The 12740-nt window shown below is 42.4% G+C and overlaps 1 protein-coding gene across 2 annotated transcripts in view; it reads left to right on the top strand.

Moving 5' to 3' along the window:
- Positions 1 to 11768, top strand: part of ldlrad3 (low density lipoprotein receptor class A domain containing 3) — a 78831-nt gene extending 67063 nt beyond the window's left edge. For both annotated transcript variants that reach the window (XM_061076971.1, XM_061076970.1), the window contains exons 5-6: positions 8235 to 8637; positions 9314 to 11768. In XM_061076971.1, coding sequence (XP_060932954.1) covers positions 8235 to 8637; positions 9314 to 9512 — 602 coding nt within the window. In that variant the 3' untranslated portion in view covers positions 9513 to 11768. The remainder of the gene's footprint in view (positions 1 to 8234; positions 8638 to 9313) is intronic.
- The last annotated feature ends 972 nt before the right edge of the window (positions 11769 to 12740 follow it).

Here is a 12740-nt window from a genome sequence, read left to right as displayed (position 1 = left end):
GTCAGTAAGACAGTAAAAGCTGGATGTCCTTAAAATCCTTTATTAGTAAAAAAACAAAATGTCCTGGCTATATCCACCACACTCACTTTTAAGAGTTTGTTTTTCACCCTCTTGTTTCCATGTGTGCTGGTAGAGACTCCTCGTCTGAAGAGAGAACCAAACAACCCACAAGTGGCTGTTTGTTGTTCCCCCCCAAAAACATTTCTTTCAGATTTCGGCACCATGTGACACGGGTTTAGCTCGCGCTCGCTGGACCTGGATGAAAGGCTTTCTGGGATTCTGCTTGTATTGGCGGGTTTTTATTTGTGTGATCATCAGCAAGCAGAGTGTGTGTGTGTGTGTGTGTGTGTGTGTGTGTGTGTGTGTGTGTGTGTGTGTGTGTGTGTGTGTGTGTGTGTGTGTGTGTGTGTGTGTGTGTGTGTGTGTGTGTGTGTGTGTGTGTGTAAATGTGTTTGAACTGTACCTTTGAACTTAATGCAAGGTACGTGCCTGGCTGGCGTGTGCTCTCTGTATTTGGGAACTGGATGTTAATCGCACATGTTTGCATCTCTTTGTCGGAATGTTAGAAGTCAGATGGCATGCCCCCCCGACACAACCCTCAACCCAACTCCCACTGCTACTGATGCCCGCCCCATGATAACAGATGGAGTGTGTGTATGTGTGTGTGTGTGTATACAGTTCATGTACATGTAAGTAAAAGTGTGAATTGTCTGCCCCCTAGTGGTTCTTTTCTCCTCTCTCCTCCACGCTTGTCACTTTCCTGAGGTTCTGCTCTTCATTTTATCACTGTGTCTTCAAGGGTGTGATTGTGGTACACAGGGCGTCCAAGTGAGCCCGTTCCTGTAATTAACATCAGAGACAAAGTGACAATAAGACAAAGCTCAGCTGTGACTGACCTCCTGAAGACGGACAGATTCTCCACATGCAGCAGCAAACCCTGGAATGCTGAAGCAGAGGAATGATGACTTTTTCTCCCCCTAACCAGTCTGGATTCATTTCAAAGATGGCACTTTGTGAATGTGAGATGAGTCTCCAGTGCTCAGGGAAAGTACAGCACATCTGCGCAGCCTCTATCTTCTCCCTCAAGACTGAGCCTGGAGAGGGGGGGTGGGGGGGGATATCTCCATTCCTTTTATTCTGAAGCGTTTTAAGTGTGGCAATTAAGATATGTGGAGTCTTTTATTGGCCCGATTTCTTTTAATTTGATTTTGCTCATTGAACCTAGATAAGCGTATCCTGACAGTTGTGGGTTTGCATATTCAGTGCCAGGTAGCCCATCATTATAAAAGAATGTGCTCCTCCATTTAAAAAAAAAAAAAAAGAAAGAAAAGGAAACGCTTGTATCTCAACAACCTCACAGCGTGTCGACTGTTGATCTGCAGCGTAGTTTGATTAAAGACAAACAACAATCGTGCTGCAGAGCTCGTTTTAATCGCTGAATGCTCAATAGCCCGTTGTGCACTAACATCGGCCCTCGCTCTGCTTCAGTGGCTGCGTACAGTAGCTGTGTTTGTGTGCAAGTATTCCGTGTCATCTTGTTCTGCATCTCTCGATGGATTTCTGTTCTCGTTTTACTTCCACTAAGAAATGGTTTCATGTGAAAGTTTCCTCTCGTATTACTCATGGGCTCAGCTAAACTGTGATGTAAATCTTGGGGTTCTCCAAATGTGAACAGTATCTTGAGGTGTCAAACAATTTTTGAAATAATAATTCATGTCGAAGTTGCTGAATGTGGAAAATGGGATAAAGTGTAATTAACCCAACTAGGCTCATCTATTTTTTTTGTGTCTCCTCAAAACACTTCTGGTGTTGTCTGTGTTGCTGCAGCAAGTTCACCTATCAGGTTGTTCTGTGTTAATCTGCAGTGTGTTTGTCTTTTTCTTTTTCATACCTTGCATGTGGTTTTGAGCTCTCTGGGCCTCCATAGATAGGTATGATCTCATTGAGTAGAGTTTGAACCCCGACAGGTTTTGATTTCCTTTCGTTTCGCACAAAAATAAAAAATAAAATGTCAAAGAAGAGGAGAGTCGATAAAGGATGGCACATAAAGAGAGGAGAGTAGGGGGTGCAGGCAGAAAGAGTGCATTCCTGGAGCTGAAGGCCTATACAGCAGGGGTCTGTGTGAGTCAGCTCCTTGTAAGTGTAATTTTGTGCAGTGTGTGTGGAGATGGAGATTTTCTTGGACTGTGATAAAGGAGATGCGTGCACTTGTAACTTCGAATGACACAAAGGATTCGTACCTCTCCCATTCAACACATCCACATCTGTCTGCAGCTCTCTCCTCTTTCAGCTCCTCTCCTCTGTCCACCATTGTGCTGCCTGTGACCTCTCTGCCTCGCTGTAATTCTCTCCTCTCATGCAGGGGTAATAAAATGCAGCCGAGATAATGAAACACAAAAAAAGAGTGGTAGACTATTAGAGAGAGAAAGACTGTGAAAATGGGAACAGAGTGGAATGGTGCCAGTAGGGAAAGTAAGAGAAATTTGAGAAAGCTTTAATAGAAACTTTATAAGTATTTTTTTTTTTTGCATTTGATAGTGTGTAATCCAGGCTAATTGCAGTTGTTGTGTATTAAAGATAAGGTACATGTCATCCTCGTGTCAGTAAACTGTCAAGGAGACGGGAGCAGATTGGGATAGAGGGTGGAGAGGGGAGGAAAGAGCTCCGGGAAGCTGACGGAGAGGGAGGGAGATATTAGAGGTGAAACAAGACGGGAAACAAAAGGCCCCAGCAGGGGTGGAGCAAATTGGAGGCAAGAGGGGAGAAATGGACAGGAGGATGAGATTGAGAGAGATGTGGTGAGGGAGGAGGAGGAGGAGGAGGCACTCTCATGTAATTAAAGTGGTCTCCTCCCCTCTAAACCTCCACGAACAGTAACAGGTTTATGAGTTCATGAATACAGTATAGAGCCACCAGGAGAACGGCACTGAGGTTATTTGCGTGGAACCAAAGTGCATCTGTGTGCTGACCTTTATGTGAACATCCCAAACGTTTCCTGAAGGGGGCAGTGTTTCTCTCTTGAAGATGTTGTTACAGAATAATAAACACTTAACTGCATCAATAGACTAAAATGTCAAAATTTAAGGTAATTATTATTTTGTTCAAATTCAAGGATTGAGATTGTTCCTTCTTGTTTCCGCTCAATCGACTACTCAGTGTTTAGGTAAATTTGGTCACATTTGCATTTTTACTACTGTTACTTGGAGTGGAAGAAGCTGAACGTTGGTTACTGTTACTTTTAGCTTAGTAGTTCAACCAGTGCGCCGATTGCGTTTGGGTAACTCTGTGTACTGTTTATCCATTAGATACTGCAGACATTTATGTATACTTAAAGCTATTTCATCTATTACCCATAATCTTCTTTTATTAACCATTTATCCACAACCTAAGACCGTCCATCCATTCATTATATATCTCTTATCCTTTGTGTGTCGTAAGTTGAGACAAGCAACAATCCAACCTCACATTCACACCTACGGACAACAGTCTCCAACTAGAATTGCAGCCAGTAGCCATAAAAATCGTTGATCAACTTCAGCTTGGTGACAAACCATGCATCAGGTCTTTACTTTCAGTTTCTGTCAGGCCACACAAGACTTGGATCAAATCGAATGAGTTGTAGAAGAAAAGCTTTCGACTCTTTGAGTTTTGCTCCCTAAGGTCAGTGGTGTCCAACCAACGTTGCCCCTGGCCGACAGTGCGGATGGATATATTTTATCTCTTCATGTCAAGTCTGACAAGACAGGAAAAGCCTCCAGTGGACTTCGATGTTCAACTTTGATCCTCATACTTCAATTGAGCAAATTCAGTACAAAGTAATCCTGTCAGAGATGCGAGTGGGACCGGGCATGGATGAGTCCATGTGGTGTAGAGCGAAAAGATTTGTGTATCAGTACAATTTGGAAAACCAGTCATTGGCAGAAATGTTAACATATAGGATTTAAAATGGAAAGACTACAGTGTGTGGATTATCCCTTTCTCCCTTTGATGTTCCATAAACACAACATCTGATTCTGGCTCAGCCGAACAGGACTTTGATGCATGAATCCATTCTTCAGAAAGATGAAAGTTAATACATAAGAATAGAACCCTCCGATTTGTAGATAGAAACTAATGGATGTTTCCCATGTGTGTGAGTGTGTGAGTGTGTGTTTGTGTGTGGACATAAGGTGCTGGTGTGTAATTGGGACTCTTTCCTTTTGAATCACATTTCCCATTGTTATTGTTATTGACCTCCCTTCACCTTTTGTTGCGTGTAATGGTCACACCTTTCTTTGTCCCACATCGACAACAAACAGCACAAAATTGGCTGTAACACAGAATGTTGTGCTCAATCACACACACTGACTGGTGATGGCTTACACACACACTCACACACACACACACACAGGACCTCTCTCCTCTGACAGAGCTTGTTTCAGTCTTTCTCTTTTTTTCCTCCTCTGTCTTTTCATCTCTTGTGTGATTTGAAACCGCCTTTCAGGCCTCAATTGCTAATATACCGAGGAGGCTCCCATTGTTAATGTTACAGCATTAGTTCCTTTTGTGTGTGCTACTCCCAGAAGACTGCACTGAAGCTTGATAGGCAGCCTAGGGTGACAGTGGTGGGATCTCTTTATTGGCGCTTTTTTTTCACGAGGTAATTATGGAAATAATTCCTCTTTGTTTCGGCCTTTCTCTGCTGACGGTCCAGTTCATAATTAATTGGTACCATGAAGGACCGGCCAATTTTGAATCACAAGGGAGGGGTCGAGGGGGGCTTGTTTTATTGGCTGGTCTGGGGCAGCGGGCGGGAGCATCTGAATTAGATTAGTTTTAATTAAGGCATGGGGCCTCCTGACTACACATTGGTACATAAATAGGCCGAATGCCAGGCTGGTTGTTTCGGGGAATTCAACGGTTTGTGCACACACGTTTGCGGCTGAATACTCCCATAGGCCTTCAAGGTCAGGTAGACAGGGAAAACATGGAGCATTGGCAGAGAACAAGCTGGAAAGTCCCCTGATGATAAATCACTGGTGTGTTCACACAAACATTCAGACACATCTGAGCTGTTATAGTCTCTTTAGTCACCAAGCATCGTCAAGGAAAAGTCTGACATTTTGGGAGATATAAAAGACTTGTGTTTATGAAACTACGGCAGCTGGCTAGCTTAGCTTAGCATAAAGACTGAAAGCAGAACATAGACTGTCTCCACATCATCCCACTATCCAGAAATGACGCCAAAACAGCCTGGATACAAACTCTACCATCTTCTGCGAATTACTTCATTTGGAGGCAAAGTCCAATAGATACATGCACTCGCCCAATCACGACACTCTCTGTCTGGATAATTAAAACCAGTTTATAGGTAAAAATCAACACTTATGTCAAGGTGAAAAAACATCTTTCAGAGAAGTTAATCTGACTTGTACTTTAACTTTAGTCAAAGCCACTAGGGGGCAATCAAGATGCTTTGGCGTTACTTGGGGAGTCATCATGTTGTCCATCTTTATTTGCATTCAGACCAAACATCTTTTCCTTTTAGGAACATTTTAACGAATACACTAACTAAGAATGAAACCAGTCAACTTAGCTTAGCATAAAACCCAGAAAGAGGGGGAGAGAGATAGCTTCAGTAATGTAATCTGTTTATTTAGTTAAGAAATTAAGACATTTGAAGTAATTTGTTTAATCCGAATAAAAAGTAAAGGGTTTCATCTCTCAGTCATTTTATCTGGCAATGTGGATCACACCTGCAACTTCCTTAAACATGGTCACACAGACTTTTCACACTTGTCTTTTTCATGCACGTTCAGCCTGACTCTTCGCAGCCTGTGGCTCCCGCTTGTACACATGAAGGGAATCTCATCCCTCTGCTAAATACAATATCCCCCAAGAGCCTGTAAGTCTACATAAGCCTGAAAAACATTAGAAAGCTCAACAACTACAGAAGGGTTCACCTGCTTTTCGGTTTCAGGAGATCAAATCCTTACAGATGGAACCTTTTTCTGACTTTTGATTAATCCCCAAGATACATTATCTGGTCATTTCCAGACAAGCTCTCTGCACAATATCCTCAAGTGGACTGAGATGTGAGTTGTTGTGAGTATTAGGCTTTAATACACACAGTGTGTGGAACAGCCCAGGGGCCTCATTTATAAAAGAGTGCGTAGGATTCATCCTGAAAGAGTACGTACGTACAAAATCCGGAAATGGCGTACGCAAAAGATAATTCCGATTTATAAAACCGTGCGCACGTACACCTGAACGCAATGTTCGCTTTAAAAATCACAGTCCACTTGGAAACGTTCGTACGTGGATCTGCCTCCAAATCCGCCCTCCACACGCCCACTTTCCACCATAAATGGTCAACGCAAAGCACGGCGTGAATATTAAATGATGCTGCTGATCAATGGGTTTCTACCGTGAGTCCTGACGGAGTCACGGCATCAAGCGATGTGAAGAGGAAGTGAAACTTTCTGACACTGACAGCGAGGTGTCTGTTAGTGAGGTGGAGGTGAAGACCGACTTTATGGGACAGCAGCGATTTCACTAATAAAGAAAATACACTGACACTCTGCCGCTGCTGCTGTGGATAACACAATGTGTGAGATCAGAGATCACATAACACACTGTGTGAGATCAGAGATCGCTGAACCCTCGCTTCCTCCTCGTTCTTTCATTCACATGCACACATCGAGCAGTTCCCCGCACCGGTGTCACGGCAGTATTTATTTATTCGCACAGTGTTAGAAGATATTATTAAAACCTATTAATGACTCGGCTCCGTAACTCTGCCGTTAAATCGAATCTGAACCTAATTTGCTTAAAGTTGTTTTATATTTTTTTAATTAAAAGGCTCATGTGGAGCAGATACGTCGCGCGAGAAAAACTGTTGGTTTTAATGTAAATTATGAATTGGATCAATAATCTGCTGCAGTTCACCACCTCACGTCTGTGTCGCCGTTTTACCGTCTCCCCAAAACGCTCGTACGGGAGGGTCTAAGTTTGCGTAGAAATACGCACATTTTCCCGTCAAGTTTGTTTTTATAAATCCCAACGTTGGCGTGAGAAGTGGCGTACGCACGTTTCAGGCCCTTTTTGTGCGTAAGCAACGGTTATAAATGAGGCCCCAGAACATAGAAGAAGTCCCAATGAGTGTTTTGAACCTATTTATGAGGCACGCAGAGGTTTGATGTTTAGAGGGCCCCTGAGGCTTTTGTGTAATTTGAACTAAGACAGCAACTGTAAAATACTTTTATGTAACCCATTCCTCATTAGCACAGGCTCTCTGCACATCCATAATAAATAGGTTTCCCTACATCCTCCCATCCTCCTGCTCTCCTCAGTACTGTCTGCCGGTAAGCAGCTGAAACACCATTTACATGAACCTCACCCCCAAGTGCCTGATTGAAATTCTCACACTGTAATATCAGTAAGTGGAAATGTTTAAGTGCTATTCCCTCATCCCATCTGGAATAATAAGTTGCACTGCTGTCTGGCATTACAGTCGTCCCTTTCCTCATTTCATCCCGGCCAGTTGTCTGCTGTGAGTTTCTTACTGCTGGCCATGGCTCCCATCGTGAACATTGCCTGGACTACTTAGTAGTTTGCACTCTCCCCCTTTCCCTGCGACAAGCCCGGTAGTCAGTGAAGGCCCCTGGTGTTCCTCTGCCTTCTCTCATCACCATGCTCAACACCAAGCATATCAAGTTGCTTTTTTTATCTAAAGGACCTGTAAGCTGTTTTGCCCTCACAAAGCATTTATTTCCTCTCTGTTCTTCTTCTTTCTTCCCAATAAAAGAGCGGGCTCTATGATTTTAAACCAAGTCCCTGCTTTTCAAAAGTAGCCTCTGCACTGAACACGAGGCTCCATTTGTTCTCCTTATCTCTGGAAGCTCTCGGGGAGAGTCTGACTGCTGTCATGCTTATTATGTTGCGCTCTCATCTCCTAGAGAGGCTGCCTCTATTGAATCATATAGAACGCATTTTAAAATGAACCAGAAAACAATTTACTGCTTGATATTCACAGCCATCCACTTCAATTCCTCTCTCGACTCCCGTGGCTCTGCAACTCCACAACTCATCCTGCCGTTTACTCAACCTCCTATTCCCTTAAATTGTTTACCACCTCTACATCTGTCTATCCCTCACTCCCCTCCGTCTCCTACACCATCAGTCACCCTCTCTTTTCCCCAACCACCTACATCATCATTCATTTACTCTTTATTTCCTTCCTCTCTCTCTTGCAGAAGCCCCTGGCCAGGACTTTGTGACACTAGACTACCGTCTGCGCTACTACCCCAGCATCACTTACGCCGTCATCGGCAGCGCCGTCATCTTCGTCCTGGTGGTGGCTTTGCTGGCCTTGGTGCTCCACCACCAGAGGAAGCGTAGCGTCCTGCTGCCCAGAGGCGTGAGAGGGAGCTCACATCACCATCACCACCACCAGCCCCTGTTGCTGTCCCGTCTGGTCATCTTGGACCGGGGCCACGTCCATCCCGGAGGTCCCGGTCTCTCCCCCGGCTCGCCAACCACAGCAGGCCAGTGCAGCTCCACTACACAAGCCCTGCAGCTGCTCTCAGGGACTCTGTATCCCTCCGGACTCTCCATGGACTCACCTCCATCGTACTCACAAGCTGTTCTGGATGTCAGGTGAGAGGAATAATGATACTTACACTGGAGATGTGTAACATTTTCTCTGTAGCCACAAAGTATGATTTCCACTGTAAGCCAGTACGAAAGTAAGAAACAGAAACAATGGTGTTGAAAGTTGCATGTAGCAAATATAAGCTCATTTATTATTATATTACAGTATAAAGGTGTGAGTTCATTTAGTTTAATCAAATTTGTCCCAAACCGTCAACTTTCATTCACTAACCAAATCTGCTGTAAATGATGCTATTGGGAATATCAGCATTATAATGAATAATAACAAAATTAATCCTCTACATACTCTGTTATACAGATTTACTCATAATAAAAGCAGAATGTGGCTGTTTAGAAGACTTATCAAAAATTTACAAAAATGTGTTTAATACCTCAATAATATTCCCATTAAAACAATTAGTTTGCTTTTGTCATCTTCAGAGCCGCTTCAAATAAGTGGCAAATTGATTCATAATATCGTGAGAAGGGTGAATTGGGTTAAATGATAAAAAATGTGAACCATAAATAATAATGGGTTACCTAAATTAAGGATGGTCTCTTAAATTTTTGATCGTTTTCTTAGAAAGCTGCGTACATCCTGAATCTTTGCTTGCTGGTGGTGAAAAACACCTCATGAATGTGACATCATATTCTAATCCTTTCCTCCTCTGCTTGTCCTAAGTCGGCCTCCATGGTTTGATCTCCCTCCTCCTCCGTACCTCTCTGATCGGGAGCTTCCCTCAGCGGACGAGTTGCCTCAGTACGAGGCCCCACGAGACCCTCTGAGCCACCAGCCAGCGCATCCCACCGCACCCCCCACTCCACGGACTGGGACCTCGGGCTCACAGCCGAACTCCAGAGAAGAGTCCGAGCAGCTGTAGCCGCCTCCCCCCAACCTTGTGAACTGATAATATTTGGTACTTCGAGACTGAAGGACCAGGCTGCAGGGTCATTCGAGGCCAGGACAGTCCACCACAAGGACCTGCTGAGGATTATTCAACAGGGAGCGAGAGACTAAACAGAATCCTTAACTCGCCTCCCACACATGGGCTGAGTGAAGCACTGGACTGAGATCAGCCTCTCCAGACTGATCCTGTGTGCTGGCTCACCCTGCTGGGGGCGTGGCTGAACTGCACTTCAATCGGTTACTTATTCAGTGATTTGTCATCAGTTCAGTGCTGGTGACCTGTGCTCACCTTGAAGAAGAACTGTGTATAATACGTAGTAAACGGAGGAGCACATTTCCAGTCATTAACACAACATATATAATGCGAGCAAAGAGTGGCAGCACCTGAAATGATTACTGTGTAACAGTGTAATCAGGTCAGAGTGGTGTTATTCTCCTCAGTGTTAGCACTTGAGAGCTGAATGAAAATCACGCAGTGTTTTGAAATACTCTTCACACTACTTTACATTTCACATCTACGGTATTTTCCATAGTAAGGTTTATGAGAGATCTTTATTGTGTTCAAATTGTAAAATAGCTGAATACTAGATATCAAGACGAGGTCAAAACCAAATAAATGGCTGGACTGTGTTTTGTCAATGTGAAAGATTGTAGACGTAGCGGATAATGTATTTGCATTTTGTGTGTGTTGTCAGCCGGTTTCAGCCGTTTATCTGTTTGAACATCAGCTCAGTCGGACATTACAAGGACTTTGAAGCGTGGAGCTGGCAGCGTTAGGTCTTTTTAATGCCCAGTTCAACCGATCGGACATTCGTTCTCACCCGTACGGCTTCTCCAGGTAGAAAAGTACAAAGTCTGCCCACATTTGGTTATAAATCTGTGCTTTTCTGAGTCACTTTACTTTGACGAATTACTGTGGTTGCCTCAATGTAACTGAAGTGGATTCAGTTTTCAGATTTATCCAAATAGAAGACGAAAGAATGATGACATTACGAATAGGAACGAACCTGTTGCTTCATTGATAGGGCCGATAAATGATGCCTGTAAAAACTGTTTCATATTCGTTTAGTGATATAGAGATATTTCTTTTAGAGCAGTGGTTTTTGTGTTTATCTTTTTCCAAAATATTACTTATTTGGTGAAATTCCAGCAAAAAAGTAAAAAGGACCATTGAGTTTTGCTGAAATAATATTAGGCAGATATATATATATATCAATTTATCACATTATATCATTCCTCTGCTGGCAAAGATAAACTGTTTTATTAAATTTCCATCTGAATAGAAGACCAATAATGTTTGTTTATGTAAAGACAAGAAGAAATACATTCAAAGGATTTTGTTGAGGCCTTTATTCTGTGCCACAATGGCTCTTAGTGCCTTTATTCTGAAATGTTTTTGGACAGAAATTACAATCGTATTAAAGCCAGGTCTGAGATTTACCAGGAAATATTTGAGAGTATCTCATTTTAGATTAGATTGTTCATATTGAGATTGAGATTAGTTCATGTGTATAACGTTGACTGTGTGGCGTTCGGGGAGATCATCCTCCGAATTCTAAAAACAAAGACTGATCCATTCCACATCTGAAGGATCTGTGTTACACTTGTACCATTAATCTTTGCTCCTTTCAAAGTGATTTGTATGACATTGTACGTAGGAGATTTGATAGTAAAGAAATCTATTAAAAAGTAGAAAACATCTTTAGATCTTAAAGTGAGACATGAATGTGTGACACCTGAAACATAGAAATGTTTTGCATCTTTACTTTTCTTCTAGAGCCAGCAGTGAAAAAACAATCAAACCAAAGATAATCATTATTGATCCTTTCTCCTACGATGTTACCCTCCAAAGGAATAATTGTGTCACAAATGTTTGTACCTCCATTATATAAAAACCTTTATCATATTCAAATGTGCAAAGGCTTGTTGAGTCAAACAGAAGTTGTGTTATTTGCTGGAAAAACTGGAAAACGTTTCTCAGGAGAAGATTGATATCAGTCTATCTGCTCTGTTGTTTATATATAAGTTTTGTTTTAAAGGAATGTTTAAGATCAAATTATATTTTCTTTTCTGATTTGTTTTCTGTAGGTTAGATATTCACATGTCTATAATGTTGCCTGTCATGATCTCTTTATCCCCTGTATCCTTTATATTGAAAGTAATATAAAATTCTGACTCAGAATTCATGTGTATGAGTGGGTCTCTCCTGTGAATGTCTGTTTCAGTCCGATATGGCAAATTAAAAAGACCTGATAGGCCATATATTTAATTTCAGATGATTTTATTCAGACTCTGGTAAATCCTTTAACTGGTAGTCTTTGTTACATATTTGCAAATGGATTCCTATGTAAACGTATAAGGCTCATTACTCGTTACTATAACAGTATAACTAATGGATGGATGGAAGTTTTCAGATCCTCTTCTACAAAAATATTTTTTTGGGACACAAATCATATTTTGGACTTCTTTCCCCCCGATGAAAAAGGGGATTATTGTGATCATCTGATATGTCTCTTGAAGCCTAAATCGAACCATGTGAGGGTAAGAGGATACAGGTTAAGATGGGAAATCTCTATTGTGTTGGAAGTATTAGTATATATTGTAGTGCTTTTTCATACACATGGAAATTGCAGTGAAATTATATTAATTATCATTTAGCTTGGATGCTCTTGAGTCCCTCAAGTATCCAGAGTTCCCCTTCACACACGTTTTTGGCAGCTGAAAAGAGCCCTGTAGTTCTGCATTTCCACCACTAGGTGTCACCATGTCACCATCATGGAGAAAGCTCAGGTCTAAGTTGACCAGGGATGAACTGAAGCTCTTTGTTGTGTCCTGCTACATTTGTGGAATCATCAAGTGTTGGTTTTGTCACGTAGCTACTGGTGTGTTTTTGGTCTAACAACAGTATTCAAGCTCACATCTGCTTATATCTTGGTTCATGGCAACTATCTACATCCTTGACGCCCAGTTCATATTGTATACTATCTCACCAGTTGCCCTCCGCCCTCCAATTTTAATTGTTTTTTTCCCTAATGGAAAAGACCCCCCCCTCCAACCTCCCCATCACTACAGAAAATTCTGGATTGCATCTTCACCCCTCCCATCCCAATATCCGTATCACATATTGATACATGAGATAAACGTGTGATAGCATCTCTGACAGCACACAGCCGTCCCCTCTCGTGTCCGTCCCATCACTCTA

Source organism: Limanda limanda, chromosome 8 (assembly GCF_963576545.1).
Source record: "Limanda limanda chromosome 8, fLimLim1.1, whole genome shotgun sequence".
In the NCBI taxonomy this organism is placed as follows: domain Eukaryota; kingdom Metazoa; phylum Chordata; class Actinopteri; order Pleuronectiformes; family Pleuronectidae; genus Limanda; species Limanda limanda.
Note: the sequence above shows the minus strand (reverse complement) of the source record. Positions and strands in the feature narration are given on the sequence as shown.